The 25,982-nt window shown below is 43.9% G+C and overlaps 1 protein-coding gene across 5 annotated transcripts in view; it reads left to right on the forward strand.

Annotated features, from left to right (window-relative positions):
* Positions 1–24,726, forward strand: part of PSD3 (pleckstrin and Sec7 domain containing 3) — a 611,013-nt gene extending 586,287 nt beyond the window's left edge. For all 5 annotated transcript variants that reach the window (XM_062199432.1, XM_062199434.1, XM_062199435.1 and 2 more), the window contains one exon: positions 16,849–24,726. In XM_062199432.1, the coding sequence (XP_062055416.1) occupies positions 16,849–17,064 (216 nt within the window). In that variant the 3' untranslated portion in view covers positions 17,065–24,726. The remainder of the gene's footprint in view (positions 1–16,848) is intronic.
* The last annotated feature ends 1,256 nt before the right edge of the window (positions 24,727–25,982 follow it).

Genomic DNA, 25,982 nt, shown 5'->3' on the forward strand with positions numbered 1-25,982 from the left:
ACTTTACCTGTGTCATTCCTACCCCCATGACAGCAACTCAGTGCACCTTGGGGTACAGTTTCCACTCTGGCTGTGAGAATACAATGAGTGAAGAGGCACCTCGCCTGAATGTACAGGCCAAGAGGCTGGTAGAGGTGGGGGTGACTGGCACAGCTGAGAGGTTGGGAAAGGCTACGAGAAGGAAAAAAAAGAGGCTTTTCTTCAAGCTCCACTACAGCATGACCAAAGACGCTGTAAACATCCCACATGCCTCACCCCAATCTAGCCTTATTCCAGTGTCAGGGGGGCACATCCTCAGTAAAGGTCTGAAAGAGCTTCAGAATTCCTAGCTTGGTTGGTAACACAAAGACAGTAAAGACTGGAGGAAATAACAAAGGAATAAAACAGCAATGTAGGGCTCCAAGGATGGCAACAACAGCAATACCCACGGCCAAGAAAGCATGACACCACCAAAGAAACTAATAGTCCAATAGCAAATGAATTAGAGAGGTATGAATTGCATGACATAAATTCAAAATAGCTGTTTTAGGGAAGCTCAATGAGTCACAAGCTAACACAGATAACTCAATGAAATCAGAAAAACAGTGAGAGAACAAAACAAGTAATTCAATAAACAAATTATTAAAAGACTCAAACAGAAATTTTGGAACTAAAAATACAATTAATGAAATGTGTTTATTTTTTATGATTTTTTAAAAAAATTTTATTTAAGTTATGCAAGTTTCATGTATTTCATAAATATAGATTTAGGAACATAGTGAGACTTCCTATTCTACCCTCCCACTGACACTGTAACCCTTTTTCCTCCTCCCTCTCCCATTCCCACTCTTAATTTTTTACAAAGATCTACTTTCAGTTTACTTAATGATCATACAGTTAACCCTACACCAAGTAAAAGAGTTCAACAAATAGTATGAAGGAAAAAAACGCTGTTCCTCAATGGAAGAGACAAGGGCTGTGAACAATCATTGAATAGCAAAATGTCCATTTCACGCCAATACATTACTTTTTAGATACACTGGTAGTTACCTCGGATCAGGGAAAACATATGAAACATACGGTATCTGTCTTTTTGGGGCTGGCTTATTTCACTCAGTATAATGGTTTCCAGTTGTGTGCATTTTGTTGCAAAAGATAGGATTTCTTTTTTCCTTTTTTTTTTTTTTCTTACAACTGAGTAGTACTCCATAGTGTATATATACCATAATTTCTTTATCCAGTCTTCAGTTGATGGACATCTGGGTTGATTCCATATCTTTGCCATTGTGTGTGCAGGGAACATGAGGGTACAGATATCTTTCATATGCTGATTTCTTTTGGTTCAGGTAAACTGCCAGGAGTGGGATGCCTGGACCGTATGGTAGGTCTGTATTCAGATTTCTGAGCTACCTCCATACTGTCTTCCACAGTTACAGCACCAGTTTACATTCCCACCAACAGTGGATTAGGGTACCTTTTCCCCCACATCCTCACTAGCAATTAATGAAATTTAAAAATTCGGTAGAGAACATCAACAGCAGGCTTGATCAAGTAGCGGAAAGAATCCATGAACTCCAAAACATGCCATCTGAAAATGCAAAGCTGGGAAGACAAATGGAAAGAAATAAAGAAAGCCTGCATGACTTAGGGAAGGCAAGGAGAGAAAAGGAAAGGGCTAGAACATTAATTTAATAAGTAAAGGCTGAAAACTCTCAAAAGTGGAGAAATACTTGAATATCCAGCTACACGAAACACTGAGATCTCCAGTCCAGTTCCACTTAAAGAAGAATTCACCAAGACTTATTATAACCAAACTGCCAAAAATCAAAGACAAATAGCTGAGCAGGGAGAGGAGTCTTCACATACAGGGGACCCCAATATGGCTGTTAGTGAATTTCTCAGGAGAAACTTCGTAGGCCAGGAGAGAGTGGGATAATATAGGCAAACCACTGGGGAAAAAAATACCTACCAACCAAGAAATCTTCACCTGGGCTGCTGTCCTTCGTGAATGGAGAGATAAAGACATGCCCAAACAAAACCACCAGATCCGCCCTACAGGGAATGCTAACAAGACTTCTTCCAGGTGAAACAAATGCATACTAGTTCATAATATAAAACATAAGAAAATGTGAAGTCAATGGTAATGGTAAACACATAATCAAATTCAGAATACTACTGTCATACAGATGAAAAGACAAAAGTTTGAAAAGTAATCAGGTCTACAATAGTATGTTAATTACACATAGAATAAAAAGGTATAGATATCAAAAACATTAAATGGGAGAAACAGGAGAATAGTTTTTGTATGTAACAGGAATCATTATTAGCCTAAAATGGACTGCTGTAACTGAAGATTTCTTTAAAAAGATTTATTTATTTAAAAGGCAGAATTAGAGGGAGAGATATAGATAGCTCTTCCATCTGCTGACTCACTCCCCAGATGGCTACAACAGCTGGTGCTGGGCCAGGCCAAAGCTAGGAGCCTGGAACTTCATCCTGGCATCCCACATGGATGGCAAGGGACCAAGTACTTGGGCCTTTTTCTTCTGCTTTCCCAGGCAGCAGGGAGCTGGTTATTAAGTGGAGCAGCCAGGACTCGAGCTTGCCCTCCAATATGGGATTCCGGTATCACAAGTAGCAGCTTAACCCACTACTCTTTAACAGGGGCCCTCCATCAGACACTTAAAGAATTACTATCAATCATTCTCAAATACTTCCAAATAATTTATTCATTTTATGTGATCAACATTACCCTGACACTAAAGCTAGACAAGGACACTGTAAGAAAATAAAATTATACAACAGTATCCTTGATAAACATAGAAGCAGAATGTTCAACAAAATACAAGTAAACCACATTTATCAGTAGGTTAAAAGGATCATGCACCATGATCAAGTGAGATTTATCCCTGGGATGCAAGGATGGTTCAACACAAGCAAATCATTAAATGAGATACACCACACTAACAAAATGAAGTACAAAAATGATCAGCCCAATAGATGCAGAAAAACCCTTTAAAAATATTCAAGATCCTTTCATAATAGACACTCTCAACAAATGAAATATTCAAGAAATGTCCTTTAACACAGTGATATATCACAAGCTTAGAGCTAGGATCATACTGAAAGTGAAAACCTGAAAGCTTTTTCCTAAGATCAGGAACAAGCCAAAGATGTCCACTCTTGTCACTTCTTTTCAACATAATACTTGAAATTGGTGCCAGTGTTGTAGCTTAGTGTGTAAACCCGCAGCCTGCAATGTAGGCATCCTATGTGGGCACTGGTTCAAGTCTCGGCTGCTCTGCTTTTGATCCAGGTCCCTGCTGATGGCCTTGGAAAAGCAAGGGAAGATGGCCCAAGTGTTTGGGCCCCTGCTGCCCAAATGGGAGACCCAGAAGAAGTTCCTGGCTTTGACCCTACCCAGCACCAGTTGTTGTGCCCATTAGCAGGGAGCTGGATTGGAAGTGGAGCATCCAGGACACGAACTGGCAGCCATATGGGATGCAAGCATTGTGGATGGCAGCTTTACCCACTATGCCACAGTGGTGACCCCAGTACATAAATCTTTCAAAACAAAATACTGGAAATTATAACCAGAACATTTAGGCAAGAAAAAGAAGCAAAATGAATCCAAATCAGAAAAGAAGTTACATTGTTTGCAAGTGACATGATTTTTTTTTAAGTTTTCTGGTTTTTTTAAACTTTTATTTAATAAATATAAATTTCCAAAGTACAGCTTTTGGATTACAGTGGCTTCCCCCCACTCCATAACCTCCCTGCCACCTGCAACCCTCCCATCTCCTGCTCCCTCTCCCATCCCATTCACATCAAGATTCATTTTCAATTATCTTTATATACAGAAGATCAGTTTAGAATATACTAAGTAAAGATTTCCACAGTTTGCACCCACACAGAAACACAAAGTGTAAAGTACTGAGTACTAGTTGTACCGTTAAATCACATAGTACAACACATTAAGGACAGAGATCCTACATGAGGAGTAAGTGCACAGTGACTCCTGTTGTTGATTTAACAATTGACACTCTCGTTTATGGCGTCAGTAATCACTTGAGGCTCTTGTCATGAGTTGCCAAGGCTATGGAAGCCTTTTGAGTTTGCCAACTCTGATCTTATTTAGACAAGGTCATAGTCAAAGTGGAAGTTCTCTCCTCCCTTCAGAGAAAGGTACCTCCTTCTTTGATGGCCCATTCTTTCCGCTGGGATCTCACTCGCTGAGATCTTTCATTTAGGTCTTTTTTTTTTTTTCTTTTCCATGGTGTTTTGGCTTTCCATGCCTAAAATACTCTCATGGGCTCTTCAGCCATATCCAAATGCCTTAAGGGCTGATTCTGAGGCCAGAGTGCTGTTTAGGACATCTGCCATTCTATGAGTCTGCTATGTATCCTGCTTCCCATGTTGGATTGTTCTCTCCTTTTTAATTCTATCAGTTAGTATTAGCAGACACTAGTCTTGTTTATGTGACCCCTTTGACTCTTAATCCTATCATTATGATCAATTGTGAACTGAAACTGATCACTTGGACTGGTGAGATGGCATTGGTACATGCCACCTTGATGGGATTGAATTAGAATCCCCTGGCACATTTCTAACTCTGCCATTTGGGGCAAGTGCGATTGAGCAGTGACATGATTTTATACAAGGGGATTGCAAAAGATTTGCGCAAAATAGGATTAAAAGATAAACCTTGCAAGTGTTTGATTCAGTGGCTTAAGTCACTACTTGGGATAACCACATCCCGTATCTGAGTGCCCAGTTCTGGTCCCAGCTACTCCACTGCTGATCCAGCTTCCTGTTAATGTGTGTCCTGGGAGGCTGCATGTGATGGCTTGAGTACTTGAGTCCACGTGGGAGATCCAGACTGAGTTCCAGGTTCCTGGCTTCAGCCTAGCCTAGCCCTGGCTCTTGTGGTCTTTTGGGGGAATGAACCAGTGGATAGAAGATTACTCTCTACCCCTCTGCCTTTTAAATAAAATGAAAATAAATTTAAAAAAAATTTTATGAGGCTAGTGCTTTGGCACAGCAATTTAAACCATCATCTACAGTGCCGGCCAATTCAAGTCCCGGTTGCTCCACTGTGATCTGGCTCCCTGCTAATGTGCCAGGGAAAGCAATGGAAGACGTCCCAAGTGCTTGGGCCCCTGCACCCACATGGGAGACCTGGAAGAAGCTCCTGGCTCCTGGCTTCGGACCAGCCCAGCTCTGGTCATTGAGGCCATTTGGGGAGTGAACCAGTGGATGGAAGATTCTCTCTCTCTCTCTCTCACTCTCTCTCTCTCTCTCTCTGTGTATGTGTGTGTGTCTCTGTGTGTGTGTAACTCTGCCTTTCAAATAAATAAAATATATCCTTAAAAAATTTAAAAAGAAAGTACATCTACTTTGTTGCAAAATATTTAAATCCATGCATACAAAGATGTCTTCAAAATGCTCATGGGAAAATGTGTATTATGAAAAAACTATGTGTCTATTTCAGAATTTTTCACAACAAAATAAATGACTTTTAAAAAATATTTACTTATTTGAAAGGGAGAATGACAGAAAAAGAGAGAGATCTTCCATCTGCTTGTACCGTCCCCTGTGGCCACACCAGCCAGGCCAACGTCGAGAGCTCAGAGCTCCATCTGGGTCCCCACTTTGGTTGCAGAGGGCCTCCAGCATTTGGGCCAACTTCTGCATTTCCAGGCACGTCATCCGGGAGCTGGATTGGCAGTGGAGCACCCAGGACTTGAACAGATGCTCTGATAAGAGATGCTGCCATTGCAGATGCCAGATTATAGCTCATTGTGCCAGAATACTGGCCCCTAAATGTACTTTTTAAATTTTATTCTATTCCTTGAACTCTTTGGAAGACTCTTACATATAGAAAACTTTAAAGACTCCACCAAAACATTTTTAAACTAATGAATTTATTAGAATCAAAAGATATAAAATCAATACATAAAAATTCTTTGTATAGTGCCAACATTGTGATGTAGCGTGTAAAGCTGCTATCTGCAGCCATTCAAGTCCTGGCTGCTCCACTTCCAAATCAGTTCCCTGCTAATGTGCCTGGGAAATCAGCTGAGGATGCCTGAAGCCCTTGGGCCCCTGCACCCATGTGGGAGACCCAGAGGAAGCTCCTGGCTCCTGACTTCAGACCAGCCCAGCTCCAGCTGTTACAGCCATTTGGGGAGCAAAGAAACAGAAAAGAAAGGCCAGAAATAATTCCATGAATGTATGGTCAACTAATCTTCAACAAACGTGTCAAGAATACAGAATAGAGAAAAGATAGTCTCTTCAACGAATGGCATTAGGAAAACGATCTCCATATGCAGAAATAAATAAGTAAATAATGATATTGGATTCCTACACCGTATGCAAAAATCAATGTAAAATGAATTCAAGACTTCAATGTAAGGCTTGAAAGCACAGTTACTAGAAGAAAACATAGAGAAAGGCTCCATGACATGGGGTGTGGCATTGATTTCTTGGACGTGACACCAAAACATTACCAAATGAAAGAAACTAATTATTATACAAGTGGGAATATATCATACTAAAAAGTTTCTGTACAGCAAAGGGAACATTCTGCTGAATGAAAAGGCAGCCCACAGAATGGGAGAAAATACAGCATTTTATCCAACAACCCCACTCCTGAGTATATATCCAAGAAAATAATCACTATTGTGAGCAGGTACCTGCACTGCCTGTTCATTGCAGTATCATGAACAATAACCAAGAAACAAAGTCAACCTATGTAACTTATCAGTGGATGAATGGACAAAAAAATGTGGTACATTTGTGTGTGTGTGTATACACACACATACATGTATAAAAATATGTGAATTTTATTCATCCTTAAAAAGGAAGGAAACTCTACCATTTGCAACATGATTGAACCTGAAAGAGATTATTTAACGTGAAATATGCTACACACAACTGTAACTGCATGATCTCACTTATGTTTAGAATCTAAGAAAGCTGAACATAGAGGCAGATAGGGGTGGTGACACCAGGATTTGGGTTTAGGGAGAAGATGTTAATCAAACTGGCAGTTATGAAATGAATAATTATGATTTTATTTTATTTTGTTACCTTTAAGAGGCAGAAATACAGAGAGCTGCCATATACTGATTCATTCCCCAAATGCCTGTAATAGCTAAGGCTGAACCAAGCCAGAGCTGGAGCGAGGGATTCAGTGTGGGATGCGGTGTCTTCTGCCTTCTTAACTGCTAGGTCAACACATGCCCCCAGATGAGTAAATTCTAGGTAATAATAATGTATTATATACTTGACATTTGCTGAAAGTAGATTTTGAATGTTAGCACATTACATACATATATAAAGACAAAAATAATTATAATTCTTAACAGTATTTCCAACATATTATATTAGCATATAATCAGTGTAAGGTATTATGAAAGTCTTCTACAATCTTTTTTCATACTAAGCCACCGAATTCTAGTGTATATTTTATACCTGTAGCGTATCTCACTTCAGACTGGCCCCATGGTCACATGTCACCAGTGGCTACTGTATTGGACAGCACTTGTAGAGGTTATGAAATCTGCTTAAGGTCAGTGGTAGGGTGGCCTGCTAACAGCTTAGGGTGCAACTTGTGTGCTGTAAGAGGTAGAAGTTTACTAACATGCAGCTGTATATACCTGTGTGGTAGTGCGTGTTCTGATTTTCAGAGTCTCTGTGCTGTACTAGTTGTTCAGTATCTTGATTGTTGCTTTGGGGTGCTGATAGAATGAGAAGGAGACCCACCTGGTTTAAATGATGTTTTGTTGTTATTGTTAAATATTCATTTATTTGAAAGGCAGCGTTACACAGAGAGAGAGAGAGGCAGGGAGAGATGTAAAGAGATCTTCCATCCACTGGTCACTCCCCAAATGGTCACAATGGCTGGAGCTGGACCCTGTCCAAAACCAGGAGTCAGGAGCTTCTTCCCAGCCTCCCACGTGGATGCAGGGGCCCAAGCACTTGAACCATCCTCTGCTGCTTTCCCAGGCTCAGCAGGGAGCTGGATCGGAAGTAGAGCAGCCCAGACTCAAACTGGTGCCCATATGGAACACTGGCATTGTAGACAGCAGCTTTACCCACTATACCACAATGCAGGCCCCTAGTACAGTGCTTTTTAATATCAGTGATCATGAACAAACCACATGCATTTCCCTAAAAAAGAAAATTCTTGTTGGAAAAACACGGGTCACCTCCTTCCTTGTACACATGGAATTTTTGAGCAGCTTCTCCCTGCCCTGCTAGTTTGCTGCCTGTGGATCCTAAATCCTTACCTGGGGTCAGGTAAGGGTAAACAGTGTATTTTGTTTTCTATATTTATTCAGAGTACTTTATCCCTGTCTTCTACCATAGATTTCTTCCTGATATTTTCTAGAAGAATCTGTATTTAATAGTAAGCATTTAAAAACTTGTTTAAGTTCCTGACCTGAGATGAAGAAATACATTTTTTGAAGCAGGCTATTAAAGTTGTTTGTAATTATGTACATCCAGTCCAAAATTATTCACAGACTTATCATAAGGTATAGATTTATAATTAAATGTTGTCAAAAAGTTTTGTCTGTAAATTTAGAGTGAAAATCCCAAGTCTGGAGATGTTTGCTGTAATAAACACAGTACTCACTGGAAGGCTTCACTCATGGGGTGGACTTTCCACAGGAGCACTCTGCAACTTGTCTCCTTGTATCCCTACCTGAGGCGCAGCCCATGCGTCTGACAAATGTGCAGGCTGCTCGTCTCATGGGCTGCTTCCTCCCTGACCAGGTCTGGCCCTGTGCCTGCAGTGTGCATCCTGGCTGCCCTTCCCATTTCCCCGCGATCCCCTGTTCTCTGCTATTGGCTTCACCCTTCTCTGTCCACGATCAGTATTGTGTCATCTTCCAAATACCTGGCTTCCAAATAGCTCTCCCCTACCTAGAGAACTGTGCAAAGTAGCCTCATCCCCTCCTTCTCTCCATGTGGAACCCGAGGCCTGGCAGCAGCCAGTGACTTAGCCCAGGTCTGGTTGCTCAGTGTTGAAACTCTCAGATTGGGAGGTGCTTAATCAGGACATGCTCAAAATTTGGCCACAGAACTGGTAAGAGGGTTGCTGATGGTACTCCCCATGTGCAGGTTCATTTGAACCCGGAATCCAGAAGTTCAAGTCCAGGAGGGACACATAAATGTTGGGAATGGAATCTCTTGGAAGATCACTGGGGAAAGTAGTTTGGAGCAAAGTTCTTTCACCACATCCTCAAATGACGCTTTGAGGATGTCCTGAAGACACTGGCCCTGTGTGACTGGCACTGGCCGTTTGGGAGCTGTGAGCCTATGACAAACAAGCTGTAGTGAAGAGTTCCAGGGCCACGATCCCGAGAGACTTCAGGGAATTCTAGTGCACTCGGAAGCACAAACAAAATACAGATCAAACAGTCAAACGCATGGCCTGCATAAAGATATTACTGTAGCAAGCTACATTTTTATTCTACAATATGTGAATTACATGTGGAAAAATGTAGTGAGAGGTAAGCTTTCATCCCCTAAGAGCTAAATGTGGCCCCTTATCCAGAGAAGATTGTTCCCTTAGCTCATATTACTTATCCTGCGTAAGCAGAAGCTTAACTTTTATATCCTTTATTTCAAAGGACTTTTTTTTTTTTTCTTTCAGTTTTGCTGAACAGGAAACTCTACTCTCATTATCAGGGTGAATTTTCTTTTTTAATTTTGTATTCAGCTATGGTCAGAAGCCTCACTCAAGGACCAGCTGTATGACTCATCAGAAACAAGCCTAGCCAGAGCCCCCAGAGCTGGAAGCCTTGTAGGCGGCACATTTTTGTAAGGTTGGCCTGTTTGTGGCTTGGAACTGGGCATTTCATTCCTTGAATTTTCTACCTAGAAAACAAAATACGCAATATTTTCTAAATGAGCTTTGTGAACTTTGAAATTAAATTTTGAGCTTGAGGTCAGGCTTTTGGCACAATTAAGATGCCACCTGGGATTCCCATATCCCCTGTTGGGATGCCTGGGTTTGAGTCCTGGCTCTGCTTCTGACTCCTGTGAATGTGTACCCTGGGAGATAGGTGCTGGCTGGAGTACTTGGGTCCCTGCTAGCAATGTGGGAGACCAGGACTGAGTTCCCAGCTCCTGGCTTCTGTCTGGCCCATCCTTGTCTGTTGCAGGCATTGAGGGCGGGAACCAGCAGATAGAAGATCTCTCTTCTTCTCTGTCTCTCTTCCTGCATCTCTCTGGCTTTCAAATAATTTAAAAATTTTTTTAACTATAGTTTTTTAAAAAATGAAAATAATATTACAGACCTCGTTTAAAGAAAGGTTTTTGAGAGCTAGAGAAACCTGCAGAGTATAAAGAATGAGGGTGGTAGCAGAGTTTCCGAGGAGGAGTTGAACACTCCCTTTAACTACTCCCTTACTGGCAGCCTTCCTTCTTAATGCACAGTTAATGCAGCCCACTCCTGGTCAGGTCACCAGTTGGGTCCTGCTGAGGGCAGGGCCTGGCCAGTGGTGGAAAGGGCCCTCTTTCCTCTCTGAAGGGACTGCCAGGGACTCTTCCAGGTGGGGAGGCAGGGTGGAGACAGCAGATATGCCAGCCCCAGGTTCTGGGTCCCCTAGGCCTTGGGAGGAGGTGGGCCGGGCCAGTGGAGTGGAGACAAATGACACTCTCAGTTGTTTCTGAGCTCTTGCCTCCTCTGCCTATATTATTATGTAAAAAAAAAAAAAAAAAAAAAAAAAAAAAAAAAAAAGCTATTTATCAAATCCTTGTTTAAAAGTTAAAGTCATGGCCAGCGCCATGGCTCAACAGGCTAATCCTCCTTGCAGCACTGGCACACCTGGTTCTAGTCCTGGTCGGGGCGCCAGATTCTGTCCTGGTTGCTCTTCTTTCTGTCCAGCTCTCTGCTGTGGCCTGGGAGTGCAGTGGAGGATGGCCCCAGTCCTTGGGCCCTGCACCCCATGGGAGACCAGGAGAAGCACCTGGCTCCTGCCTTCGGATCAGTGCGGTGCGCCGGCCGCAGCACGCCGGCCGCGGCGGCCATTGGAGGGTGAACCAACGGCAAAGGAAGACCTTTCTCTCTGTCTCTCTCTGTCCACTCTGCCTGTCAAAAGTTAAAAAAAAAAAAAGTTAAAGTCACAAAGTTCATTTAGAGAACAATAGAGCAGAAGAGGAGGCTCAATCCAAAGGATGGAATTGACAAGTTCACAAAAATGGCCAGGAATACAAGCTGTACAAACTGAAAATGTATGGCATTTGCTGTATTTAGGTCGTGGGTTACTACTGCATGTTGACACCTGATATGGGAGCGGCTTGGAGAAAATCCCTCAAAAATTTCTTTGTTAAAGCTATGAGCCCCAGCACAGCTCCCATGTAAGAACTGTGTTTGAATGTAGTTGCTTTCTTAAGTTAGCAGGCAGTGTAAGTGAGCAGAGGGTCAAAGAGAACATCTCTGCCACTCAATGGTGCTGCCATTCCATAGAATGCAAAACAGAGATGAACAGTCTTTACTGGAATAAGCTGTCACTTTAGAAGTGCTTTGTTTTGTGCGCTTTGTATTTGGTTTATTTGTTTTCCAGCATAGAGATCTAGAAGCTAAATGTGTTTTGCCGTGTACATGACATTATTGGTTTTCTGCTCATCTCCTCTTAAGATGCCCTTTTACCCTGGCTGCGTGAGAAAACTAAATGTCAGAGGGAAATGTATTCAGGAGTTGATTGCTGGAGCAGTGAGGTCTGGATGCAAATAGAAGGAGTAAGTTAGAATCACAGTGCAGCCTTATTTCTATTCAGGTTATCATGTTCATGTATCAGAGGTTGACAGGAAGTACTCTTCCATTAAATGAAATGTAAAATGGTATGAAGGGCTCAGGAGAAAAGAAACTGTTCAATCAGATACATATAAATTTACCTGTGGATGTGATTAAACAACTTCTCAAAGAATTGTCGGCAGTGGAGTGGATTTTTTTTTTCCAGCAAGCAATCAACATGCAACCCAAGTAGCAGCTTCCAAAGCCTGAGACCCAGTATTTACCACTCGTCCCCAGTAGACATTGCTGCCAGTGAAAAGGAAGGGATGCTTTCTCTACATTGGAAAGGATTTGTACAGTTAATTGAGAATAAGCTTAATAAATAAATATAGTAAAGAAAAAGAAGTCATGAGCATCTGAGTTACCTTCAGATCTACACGATCACAGAACACTGATGAAAATAGCAGATCTTAAGAAAGAAATGAAGGGAGAGAGCTTGCTGAGTGGGCCATGTCCAAGAAAATAGAACTCAGATGTTTACCCATGGAGAGCAGCCACTGCACTTGGACTGGATGAGAATCCCATTCCGAGCTGTTAATTTGGGCGGTGGATTGTGTTATGCAGTTACACTGCTAGAGATCTGTTTCCACTGTTGAGCATTTCCTAAGGGAGGACACTAAGCGTGCAGCTCTGAAATTATTGAGAAATGACCTGAGAATGGGTTTGCAGAGACTAAGGCAAAGTCTTTAATGACTTCCTCAAAGGTGGCACAAGCATCCCCGAGGCACACCTTCTTTTTCTCCCATTTTAAAGAAGGGCACGTACCTGAAAGGGCTGCAGAATGAAGACTGAGTAGTGGTAGAGAGGATGAAGGAGACCACTCCTGCTAGTTAGTGGCGTTGCCTACATCAGAGGAGCTCAGGTTTTATGCACCTCAGAGGGGGTGGAAACCACTCTTCTTTTCTATAGAGGGGGTGAGCTCCAGCCCTAAGTAGGGCAGCCCACATCTCAGTGCACCGTGCAGGATTTGCCAGGCCTGGTAACCTGACAGCCAAGGTCAAGTGGACATAAGAAGATGTGGCCAAGCCTTCCCAGAGTGTTGACCAAGCTCTGGCACTGGCAAGGTCAGACCTTGGTGTTTTTGTGGAAAACACGAGAACAGTGGAACACAGAAGGCAAAGCTGTGTCCTCAGATGTTGCTGAATGAGACTCGTCAGGCATCTATACTCACGTTTTTATTTCTCAAGAATGTGCCATAGTCTGGACATCTGAATTATTCCAAATATATCTTCTTCCAGGTATAGGGTTGTTTATTTTCTCATATTTGTTATTCAGCATGTGCTGTGTGTTTCATTTGCTGGGAACACATCAGTAAACCAACACAAGGCCAACACCATTATGGATGCATCTAGTACTTGGGGCCAGGGCCAAAAACAGCTTTTGGGAAAGTAAAATCTGAGCTGTTAGAAGAGAGAAGTTTTGAGGAAAACAAGGTTATAATGTAGGTGTTGGAGTTTTAGATTTCAGTGGCCACAGTGGAGACCTGAAAGAGGTGAAGGAGAGGGAGGAGGAAACGCCCCCTATGGGTCTAGGGAGGAATAGCTTTAGGGGCAGTGAGAATAACAAGTACTAAAGGTCTCCCAGGTGTGTGCTGTGTTCACTGGCAGACTGTGAGACCAGGAAGGTGAGAAATTAGACCTGAGAGGTGGGAGTACTGGGAGGGAAGGGACGCAAGGAGACCAGTCAGGCGGCTGTTGGAACAACCACGCAGGCTCTAGACCGGAAGTGGTGCAGGCAGTGAGAACCAGTGTAGTTCTGAATTCAAGGGGTCTTCAAAATGTGGAAAATTCGTGTTATGGAACTATGCATGGGTTTCATTTTTTTATAAGTATCCTCATATGTTCTGAATGTATGGAAACAGGAGTTGCTGACAGACAGAAATGTGGGATATTAGAGAAAGAAGAATCAAAGCAAGCTTTCAATTGTCAAGCTTCCTTCTTCATAATTTAAGAAATATCTCCACCTAGTTCCCCAAATACTAGAATACTAAAAGTTACCTAGAATCTGAAATGGTACAGAACTGTCAGGTTTTTTGGTTAGCCCTTAAGGGTCTCTTACAGACCAATGGATATCCTACATGATGCTTTAGGTAAGAACAGAGAGACCAGTATTCTGCACCCAGAAGATTAAGCAAATGACATAAAACTATCACTGGAAATAATAAAATAGTCGTTGATTTACAACTGATTATGTAACTATAGTGTGGCCCATAGTAGAGTAAGAGGTGTTAATAATTTGTTGACTATTTACAGAAAAATCCTGATAAAGCTATGTGACAACCAAGGCTTATTAATCAATAATTTTTACCTAAATTAAAACTGGAGTTATATGTGCATCTCAGCTGTTTTTTTGTGATTGAGACAAACTCAGTGTTCACATTTTGTGAGTTAAAAATATTTTTGGCTGTAAATAATGGAAAACCTGACTACGTGTGAAAGCAGTGTAAACATTTCTTACCTCAGGAAAGTTGCAAGTGGGTGGTTGCTGGCTCCTCGGGGTTGCCGTCAAGGATGTACAGTCATTCTGAATGTCTGACCAGCTGTCGTGAGCACATTGGCTTTCTTGTTTCCATGCTTGCCACATCCTGGTCTCAGAAGGCTCCCATAGCTCCAGACATGTTGTCTAACGCCTTTTATTGGATGACAAAAATTGCTTTCTCCAAAGCATCCTAGCAGACCTCTGCTTACAGGTCAGTGGGCAAATCCAGGCTGCATGGCTGGGAGACCAGCAACAGGGCGCAAGGGTTATCCTGTGTGTTCAAACCGTAATTCCACGTGGGGCTGGGCACACTGACATCCTTAATAAAATCCACAGTTCCATTGGCACGACAGAAGAAGCTATGCAGGGAACAGCCAAGAGCGTCTGCTTGGTTGACACTGACTATTTCAGTGTTGATCATCAAATTCTCAGCATCTTAGCTGGTGCATCTCACCTCTAAAAAGTGATTTACAGGGGCCAGCACTCTGCTGTAGCAGGTTAAGCTGCCACCTGTAATACCAGCATGCCACATGAGCTCCAGTTCAAGTCCCAGCTGCTCCACTTGCACTCCACTGCCTGCTGATGCACCTGGGAAGGCAGTGGAAGGTGGCCCAAGTGCTTGGGCACCTGCCACCCATGTGGGAGACCTGGATGAAGTTCCAGGCTCCCAGCTTCAGCCTGGCCCAACCCTGGCCATTGCAGCTGTTTGGGGGAACCAGGAGTGGAAGATCTCTCTCTCTCTTTCTCTGTCTCTCTCTCTCTCTCTTTCCCTCCCTCACCCTCTCTCCCCTCTCTCTGTAACTCTGACTTTCAAGTAAAATAAATCATTACAAATACATTTCTTGCTGTTTCTTTGCTTTTCCTTACACACGTGCTTTGAATTAAAACTTAAATTTCACAATTGGCCTGAGGAAAACAGACAGAATCATGTCTTTTTAAAATTAATTTATTTATTTGAGAGGTAGAGTTACAGACAGAGAGAGGGACAAACAGAGAGAAAGCTCTTCCATGCTCTGGTTCACTCCCCAAATGGCCGCAGTGACCAGAGCTGAGCCGATCCAAAGCCAGGAGCCAGGTCTCCCACGTGGGTGCAGGGGCCCAGGCAGTTGGGCCATCTTCCACTGCTTTCCCAGATTATCACAGAGAGCTGGATGGGAAGAAGAGCAGCAGGGATCCGAACCAATACCCATATGGGATACCAGCACCACAGGCAGAGACTTAGGAGAATGGCTTTTTATTGGTCCACCAACAATGTCAGAGGTCACCCAAAATACACATTCATTTATGGATCTATATTTTCATACAGCTTAAGGGCATAGGTTCTAGAGTCAGATTGCCTGGGTCCAAACCCAGGGCTACTCTCTTTGTTTCCCTACCTCCAAACCAGAGACAAAAAGTACTACTGGTTAGTGTAGGCTGAATGGATGGATGACCCACAGTTAGCATTTGGGCACCCAGCGCACATCAGCAGCAGCAGCCGAAGTGCAGCCCCTTCACTTGGACACCAGCCAGACCCAGAGCAAATTCAGTGACTAGCAGCCTCTCTCCACTGTTGGGAGAGGCAGCTTGGAAAGGCAGCATTGCACGACTGCTGACTTAAAACCGACATCTTTGAAACCCACCCCTGACTCGAACAATCTCTAAAAGATGTATAACTGTAACAGAATTGGACTGCCTTTGTTGGGACAATTTATAACTGACGTGTTCTTTTAGAAGAAATCACTTTAGTCCTGTAGGTTCTTCATGTGTGGAGGCAGCATAGTGAAAGAGTTGTTTTGACAAGAATCCAGGGTCCTTTTGTAATTTGCAATATACAATAGTTCTGTGTAGTGACTCAGCTCAGATAGAAACAAAAACAAAAAACAGTACCCTTAGGGCTAGAGGAAAGCCGTCTCTGTGGTATTCTTATCAACTGTTCTTGGAAAAAGATATCCCAAGGCAGAGGAACCCAGGAGCCAATTGAAACATAGCGGGTATTCAATAAATACTGGATGAGGAAGGAAATTGTGTTGTATGACAAAAGCATCAGAAAATGATTTCAAGTTTCGCGAACTTTCTGTTGTCCATAGTAGCCTGAGATGTGGCTAATCCCAGCAAAAGAGCAGTACAGAGAAACCCAGAGAAGCTTCTAGACAATGTTGCTGTCTCACAGGGCTCTGGAGGGTAGTCACCGTGGCATGATCCCACACATCGAGTCTTGTGGAGTTACAGGGAGTAGGGGAAAAAGTGAACGGCCATGTTCCCATGAGGCATAGGTGTGGATTCCACCTTGGCCCACCTCGTGCCTGAGTTCAGGATGCCTGCTTCTTCCATCTACGAACTCCACACCGGCGCTCCTTCAGAATCCAGGCAAATGATAACTACAGTTCTAATTTAATTTTTATCTAAATATGTGAATCAATGAGTCAGTCTCCTGTAGCTGTTGCCTCTCCTGTGCCCAGAAAGTGTCCAGGCAGTGTGTCCGTTGGGTGAAGGAGCAGGCCCTTTGCTTTCTCAAGGTAGTTAGTGTGCTGGGTGTGCCGCAGATCCGTGCAATCGTGAATACTGTGCTGACCACCCTGCTGCTCTGACTTTGCCCTCAGAAAACCCGGTATGAAATCTACGTCAGCATCCTCAAAGAGGGAGGCAAGGAGCTGCTGAGTAACGATGAAAACGAGGCTGCCGGACTGAAGAAGTCACACTCAAGCCCTTCGCTGAACCCAGATTCCTCCCCCATCACCGCCAAGGTCAAGCGCAACGTGTCCGAGAGGAAGGATCACCGGCCTGAGACACCAAGCATTAAGCAAAAAGTCACTTAGAATTCATCTGCGGCCAGGAAGTGCTGGTCATGGAGCAAAATAGGATTTTTCACGATCTTTCGGGTAATCCATGAATATATTAAAAAAAAAAAGTCTGTGACTAAATGGTGCATTAGTAACTTTTTCTATTGTATATTTTTTGTTAGTTTCTGTACAGACTGTCTTTGCTCTTGATTTCTTTGCTTTGATGATTTTTTTGCAAATTGATAACTAATGCACCTTTTTTGTGAGGGGGAGGGGATCATGATTTCAGAATGAATTATGCATTCCTTCTCCTTTGGTTTTCTCTTGTTTGCACACTGCTCAGTTGTCTTATGTATTCTCGAATCAACTGTTATACCTTTTTTTAAGGTTAAAAAATTTAATCCATTGTGAAACACTTAACTGGACAAACTTTGTAGTTTAGTAAATTCTAGCCAGAGTTAATATAAGCCTTTATATGTGAACTCTTGCCCAGTCACAGAGGTGGAATTGAGCGCTCCCGATGCTCAAGTAAGGATGACAAGGCTGGGAATCAAGAGGTTCCAGTACCATGCAGCTCTGTGTGCATCTTCGCACTGTTGTTGTTTCCCTGGAAGCAGGGAAAGGGGCGTGCAGATCACAGGGCTGGAGGACTTAGGGGCACACAGCAGCTGGCTTCAAGTGTGGATTCCATTTCAGCCAAGCAGGGGGAAGCAGAAGTGGAGTCGTACTGCTGTGGAAGGTTGAGGGAAGCCTGCTCCCCTGTGGGTTTTGTTTTCTACAGGATGGTGGCAGTAATGGGTCCCCGGGGAGCTGCAGCCGTAGGCAGGTGTTTGTTACCTCACTCCCACAGGGGTAGACTAGGAATCCAGAATCATCTCTGTTGTTGGTACCCTTCCATCCAGGAATAGGTTCTTTTTAACTCTAACGTGTATGTATATATTAGGCATGGGTTGTTTCCTGGTTGTAAGAATATTGGGGGTCTTCTTCCTAACAACATGTTGAAAGTGGAACCCCATTTTTTTCTTTCCTTAAATCATGACAAAATAAGGAGGAAAAAGAAGCTGCAGTTGCCAGGCAATAGGTGTAAGGCCGATCTGGAAGTGCTACCCTGAATTGTGGCTGGGAAACAGAAATCTGCTGGCGGCTATGGGAAGTTGCCTGGTCCATTTTTCATGACCATCTCTTGTGTAGCCATTTCACTCTGCTACTACTGAGCTTCCTCGTTAAAAAAAAAAAAAAAAAAAAAATTCAAGCTGCTCTGTTAACCTTACAGGCACAAGCTTGTTGCAGTGATAGTCCCTTTGAAATTCAAGGTGATCAACAGAATATTCTCTTACAGAGGAAGAGGAGGCAGTGTGAAAGTTCAGCCCACTTTGGCTTTAGAACTTTCCGATTCCCAAGTCTTGAAATTTTGTAGTCCTGAAAGTTACAATCTCCACAAATCCAGAACTAATGGAGTCACTTTGAATATTCTTTTTCCTCCTCTAGAAGTCTACTCGGTTTATTAGTTTGACGGTACGATGACCAAAGAATCAGCTGCTCTGAGTGGATAGTGTGGTTCCAGTGAACTTGAGAAAGCCCGTTGTGGATGTGGGGTGGTTTCTAGTGGTATATGATGATGATGTACTGGCCTTTACTTGCAGGAAGATTTATCAGTGTTTACATCCTTCCCCATGTATATGTCCATATTTGCAAGTGCCCAGAGAAGAGTAATCTCCCCCTAAGTTGTAGTTGCTTGCTTGCCTCTTGCGGTACTTTGAAAAAACTAGCTCGCTCGCTCTCTCTGTTTCTCTCTTGTTTAGGTAGAAGCAATGAATAAATTTCTGTTTCAGAACAGGAAACAAACAGGGCAGTTATTCTTATGGCCCATGCACCTGATGCATTTGCATAGCTCTTTAATGAATCCAAGGTTTCCACAAGCAGGTTGTCTTTCTGCCTAAAATCTGAATTATCAGTGTGTTTGTTTTCTGCATCAATATTTATTAGTAGGTGAGGGGAGAGAGGTACTTAAGCCATGTCATCTATGGCTTGAATGTGTTTGCCTACTTTGTGTGTCTGCGTATAGAGAATGTTTGTGTGCGTTTGACTGATAGTCTGTAGTCTATGTTGAATGGTACCTTGCTATGATATTTCTGGCATGGAGGGTCATATTGAAATACTACGATAGCATGTTCCTGTTACAGCACTCATTAAGTGCTCGCCCCAGGGACTTCTGGATGCGCTAAGAGATCATTGGATGAGAAGGGCACTGTTGAAGCTGAGGAGTACCGCCTTGCACAGTTCATCTCATAAACAACTTCCAAGGCGTTCCTTTGTGAGCCGGGATCCCAGATTGCCCCAGCATGATGCTGTCCGTCTGTATGGGATGGGCTGAGCAGCTGAGAGCTCTTCCTCCCCGGCACTCTGTAAGGATGTCACAGCAGACTGAGTGTGTCCCATGGGAGGAACGCACTTCCTGAGCTGACCGCATCCGGAGAGTCTGGCCCGTGACCAGCCGTGTTTTCTTTTGTGGCCATTGCTTCCATCTGGCACCTAGCCAGAAGGGGTGGAAGACGTTTCCTGGCACAGCTCCCCACAGTCAGGGCCCAGTTAACGGTACAGGGGCGCGTGCTGCCTCCCTCTCCCTCGTAGGTACTTCACCCCTCCCTGCCCCATGCCCGGGCCTCACCCTACCTCACTGCCCAGGAGTCTGGGATTTCTCCCTTTGTGACAAGTAATTATTTCTCATCACATAAATACCCTAATAGGAACTTCTGACTTCAAGGTCTTGATAGTCATCAAAATACCCTGGTGATGGTCTTATTGCAAAGTCATCCGCAGAAGTAGCCCAGGTATAAAACCCCAGAGTGCAGTGGGGTTTGTCCCCACCTTGCCTGCTGGCTTTGACAGGTCAAGAACTCCTTGCTAGCAATCAGACTTCACTCCTGGCATGCAGAATGCTGCTTTTATTGCCAAACCATAGACATTTCTCAAAGGTACTTTAGGAAAAAAAAAAATAACCTTTCACCTAGCACCTAGCATTGCCTGATTAAACCAAGCAATACAGCTGTGTACTTTAATTAATCTCACGTGGAGGGTAGAGTTCTCTGATGGCAAGGCACCTCCTGGATCGTGTGTAAGCTTTCCCCTTGCCCTTGGGAGAAGAGGAGGGGCAGCACTTTCCTGGGCAGGGCCTTGTTTGTAGCAGTTTCTCCAGCTGTAACCCTGACCTGGAAGGTGAGGGCCATTTCCAAGTCAGGAAGCGCCCGGCCTGGGTTGGGGTGGGGGCAGGGGGAGGTCAGCTCTAGAAGAGGGAACCAGGGCCAGGCTCAGTTTGTATTTTACCCTGTGGCCAGACCCCAGAACTCCTGAGATGGGGGAAAGCCAGCATTGGGAAAGAGGCGCTTTGCCGCCTGTGTACAGCTTGAATAATTTCTGCTGTGCTTCCACACACAAGGCCTGCTGCCTCTTTAGTGCATCTCCTACACCTTCAGCCTGTCCATTCACGGTTACAATGCAGTAGACCTTAAAGAAGTTCCTCCATGGGCTTTTTGTCCACACCTTCCAGAATTTAGCTAATTTTCCCTTGAAATTTGAATTCCTGGGGCATTTTTCCCGTTGGTGTAGTTTATTTCAGCCAGAGCTCAGAGGTGGTTTCTTAGCTTGGTAGGGCCACAGCTCTGTCGTTTAGCTGGTGCAGTGGACTGTGTGGACACGCTGGTAGGTTTCAACAGCGAGCAGCCTCTTCCCTTTCGAATGAGAGTTTTCTCTCCAGTTCTAAGACTAGCACCGTAGAACAAAGAGCTGACGTTGTGTCCCGGGACTCATCAGAGTAGAATGTAGTTTATGAAGGAATAATAGAGGGACTCTGGGTTTCAGGAGCCTCTGATTTTGTTCCATAGCATCTCTGTTACTCCAGAGCTCTTGGGCCATCTTTTCTCCCAGAGGCCAGGCTGCTGGTCTGCCCATGCCAACAGATAAGTCTCCGCCAGTCTTGGAACACCTTAGACCATCAAGTCATCTGGAGGACACCTGAGGTCACCCAAGAATGACAGTGTGATGGCTGCTGATGGTGACAGAGGTACCTCGCCACTGCTTCTCCCCTTGGATTGCTTTTCCATCGCTCATCCTTAGGAAGAGGACTGAAGTCCAAAGTCACTCTCCTGTTGTACCTACAGTGTCCAACACCCCAATGGGCAGCCTTCAGCCCAGGACCGCAGTTGGCGCCTTGCATGCAGAGAGTGTCAGTAAATATGTACTTGAATCTGCATGAGTTAGTTGAATACAGCAGCAAGGAAAGATTGTGAGTTACATCATTGTGTATACAGTAGGCTTCCTTACGTCTCTCTGGCCCATACTGTGTCGTGTACTGCAGGTGGTAGGAAAATGTCCATGCAGACCGGTTGTCAGACTTCAAAGAAAGTGCTTCCTGTCACCTGCCAGAGTGGTGTTTTTAGGTGTTTGTAGTTGTTTGTGTGTACCTGCATCAGCGTGTAAACTGTATCTCTGTGTGGTACATGTACAGTGAAATTATTTTTGTCCTTAATAACCAGTGTGATAATGAAAAGCAAGTAAAACCTCACAGGATTGATTATATAATGCAGTTATTGAGAGTATATATAGTGGTATTGTTTTTATTAAACTTAAAATTTAAATGGTATTTTGATTAAAATTTTTAATAAGACTTTATGCTAGAAAATTCCATCTTTGAGCTTGGAATCATCAGGGCAAAACTGACTTTGGACTGACCTTGTGAATTTACTGAAGTGTGCTACGTGCAGTCCCAAGGGGGTAGCTCATTGCAATCTGGGAAATACAAAAAGAAAAGGGGGAAAAAACCCAGCCTGTTCAGTCTTAACGACTTCAGTATTACAAGCACTTAGACATAAAGTTGAAGAGACAGTTTTGGGCTTATTACAAAATGTGATGCTTGAAAGCACACGTTCTTTATTGTCGTAATTAGCCCAGGAAAATACAGCCGGAGAATGAAACAAGTACCCAGAGTATCCGCCGTGTATCTGTGTGTATTTTGCAATATAGCAAACCACTCTCCTGGTGCCATATCCTTGCCCTCCCGACTTTAAAGAAACACCACAAGCACCAAGGTGGTCCCCGGTGCCCCGCCTCGGGTACTGTATTCTAGGTTCACAGCTGCCCACGTTAGCGGCTGGCATCACAGTGAAAGCTTCGTAGGACCAGGTTAAGATTTCATTTAATATTTTTATACTTAGGTCTCTTTTTCCTGCCTCTCCCCAAAGAAGTGCCACTGGCCTTAGTTGTTTGAGCTTACTGCTTATATTGTAGAGTGTAAATAGATAACTAGAGACTAAACTTTTATTAACCAGCATGTTTGGTGTATTTAAAGCCGTGGCTGAGTGTGTCTGAGTGCGTGCGTGGGTGCAGTCCATCAGACATGCTGCCTCCTCGTGTCTTTGTGTGTGAGTGACTCGAGAAGTGGAGCCATGGGGTCGGGGAAACTGATCTTCAGCCCCTGGCTGTGTGTGGGGGGCAGTTACACTTGAGCTTTGTTTGTTTATTAACTCTACATCTCCAACTATTTTTGCAAATATCTTTCCTAGTTGGTTCTCAGCGCGCGGTGGACCAGCCCTGCGATGATCAGCAGGGCATTAGCTCTGCGACAGTAGTTCTTTCTGAGAATTATTGTGACTTGCAAAAGCAGCCATTGGATTCCAAAATCTTACAGAAAAGGAGTAGCAGAAATGAAAACCTTGAAATGTTTGAACTTTGCTATAAAACCACAGAGGTTATAAAACCAAGTAGCTATTTGACATGGATAATGATGTCCACTCCACGGAGAGTGTCTGTGCACACTGACTTCTAACGCCATTAGGGGACTGTCTGTGAAGCTATCAGAGCAAGAGAAATTAAACCAAGCTGAAACTGGGGAGGAGAGAGCGACCTGGTCACCTTCCACCTAGGGTAGCCATGCCCAAGGGCAGTGCTCTGCTCCCACAAGCAGCTGCCCATCCCTGAGATGTGGAAGGGGACAGGTGGACAGCTCTGGGGCCTCTCGCCTGTATGCACACAGTGAATACTGTCCTTAAAGGTCAGAGTGGTCTAGAGTGGTGGACACAGGGGCTGAAGCCACGACACAGATGCCTCCCAGGGCCTGGGGAGGAAGCTGAGCTCTACTCTCTGACCCAGATGCTTTGCATTTGTCAACAAATGAGGGAGGGGAGCACGCCACATCCTTCCTGAGGGGCTGCCAACTTGAAGGTCCCTTTAGAAAGGAGCTGGAGTGGAGACGCAGCAGCGCCCTTGCCACAGGGGCCCTGATGCGGCCGTCCAGAGTGGGCACCCACGGAAGGTTCCCAATGAGGACGCACAGGGGCGGGGGCTGTGCCGGGAAGAGGGCTAAGCTCTCGCTTGCTTTAGGCCCCAAAGCAAGCACTTCTCACTTCCGCTCCTGAGAACACTTGGCAGACTTTCACCAAGTCTTTCCCTGCCGTCTGCGGGAGGAAGTCTCCAGGTTAATGAGGACCACGCTGCAGGCCTGAGCCCCAGGGCACTGCGGGGCCCCTGCAAGGAGGAGCTCCTCCCCAGCCTTCTCCTCTGAGCAGAGAGCACCCCTGGGCTTCGGATGCTTTGGGAGTCCAACTGCCCCAGTGGTTGGACCAGGTGCCCAAACTGATGACAACAGTTCCCAGACTGGAATGCAGGCCCTTGCAGGAACCAAGCTGGTGCGTAAAGCCCTAGCCAGGGGTGGGTGGGCTCTTTGCCTCGGCACCCACATTTCCGGAAGTGGAGGCGGTTTCACTTCCGTGGGGTGGGTCACGGCGCCCGCACTTCCTGCTTTGCCATTTGCTCAGTCCCCATGAGAACCCGCATCCTCTTCTACCTCAGGTTTTAGGAACCCATTTCCAGACCGGAAGTATACCCGAGTGGAGCACCTGTGTTGTCGGCCTGGGTTCCCGTGGACGTGCAGCAGGCTGATCGTTGGTGTCTTTTCCAGTAAAACAAGCTTTTCACTTCCGCCACGTGTTCACTGGGGTGTATTCACGTTGGCTCAAACGAATTGGCAGTGTGGAAAATTCCTTTACCTTCAAAGTTTTCTTCACCAGTCATTTTAGTTTAATTGCAGTCCCGGTGCCATATGTCCCCCTGCAAATTGTGAAAGTAATCAGTGACAAAATAACAGCTACTCCTTTTCAGTGGCCAAACCGCCAGTGTGAGCAGTCTTAGGTGAGCAAGTGGCATCGCCTCGTGTACTGGAAACCTGTTCCTCATTATCACCCACCAGATCCGAGAAATGCCACCTCGTGGCATTCATGGTGGTCGTCTCTTGAGTGGAACAGTAATTTATGTGGATATTGTTAAAGTGTTTAAAGAATATTTTGAAGATTAAGTTTACATTTTACAATTGCTTTATTTTTATTAAAATAGTTGTATATAAATATTCCCCTATTTCACTGTTGTTAAAGTAAGCCGAAAACTTGTAGACAAGTGAGTCCCCTGGTATGTATAGAAGCTGTGATATGTATAGTACATTGCTCTATTGTGTAAATGTTCATGAATATAACTGTTCCTGTGTTTTTATAAGTTGGGAGTATTTTGTTGTTTTACAACAGCAAAATTTATTGCATTTAAATGGTTTTTATGTAATAGAAATCATGCAAAATAGTGAAGGATTTAAAAAATATATATGGTATATGTAAATGTACGACTTTAGAAAAAAATAAATCCAACAAATTTCAGTCATTTGCAGCAATGTCTTTATTTGCTTGTTTAAACAACTAGAATAATACCTTTAAAAATAAAAATAACTACACCCTCCTCACCTCCATAGAAAGGCAACCACGAGCCCCAAGATGAAATATTAGGTCCATGAAGCTGTGAGACAGAATAGGAACAGGACTCAGCTCACAAAGTTAGATACCTGGCCTGGTATCAACCCACTCCTACCAGACTGAATCACCCAACTTCAACTCCACCAGGAACAAGAAGCCTCCAGACCCTAGTTGCAAAAGACCCTCTTTAGCGCCATCAAAGATGTCCTCAACCAATGCACATGCCCGGAATAGCCCAGTATGACCTGTATATGACCTTTCGGGAGACGGTACTGAGCTGCATTGCCATCCTGAGCATGTTGCCTGTAAGAGGAGCCAAGAGTGCCTGCCAAGAATACAGAACCAACTGCAAACCCAAGCACCCTGAGCAGAGGGGACCGAGCCATAGACCAACAGGACTCCACCATGCTCAGGTCAATCTGTGGAAGCTCTGTTCACCTGCCAAATCCCTTGTACTCCAGCATAAGTTCCTGATAAACCAGGTCTGGGTTAGACTTTGACCTCTTGTCTATTTCATTTGCAAATGAATTGGAACCGCAGGTGGGTAACACTTGGGTGAGATGATAGCAAAGTTAAATTGTTAGCACTGGCTCACTTTCATGCATTTGTGTTCACATAAAAGTGTTAGTAGACGTGAGGGTACTGCAAAAATGGAAGATCAAATTAAAAGGTAAGTATACTTTCATGCAAAAAAGATTTTAAATCCATGGATAGTTTTTTTCATACTGTGCATTTTTCATGAACTTTTTTCTTTTTTAAAATTTTATGTAAGTTATACAAGTTTCATGTATTTCATATGTAGAGATGTAGGAACATAGTGAGACTGCCCACTCTACCTTCCCTCCCACCCATGCTCCAGCCCTTCTTCCTCCTCCCTCTCCCATTCCCACTCTTAATTTTTACAAAGATCTATTTTCAGCTTACTTACTGATCATAAAGTTAGCACCACACTAAGTAAAAGAGTTCAAATAATAGTATGAAGGAACAAAAACACTGTTCCTCAACAGAAGAGACGAGGGCTATAAACAATTATCAGATCTCAAAATGTCCTTTTCACTCCAATACATTGCATTTTAGGTATACTATTAGTTACCTCAGGTCAAGGAAAACATATGGTATCTGTCTTTTTGGGACTGGCTTATTTCACTAAGTATAATGGTTTTCAGT

Source organism: Lepus europaeus, chromosome 8 (assembly GCF_033115175.1).
Source record: "Lepus europaeus isolate LE1 chromosome 8, mLepTim1.pri, whole genome shotgun sequence".
NCBI lineage: Eukaryota > Metazoa > Chordata > Mammalia > Lagomorpha > Leporidae > Lepus > Lepus europaeus.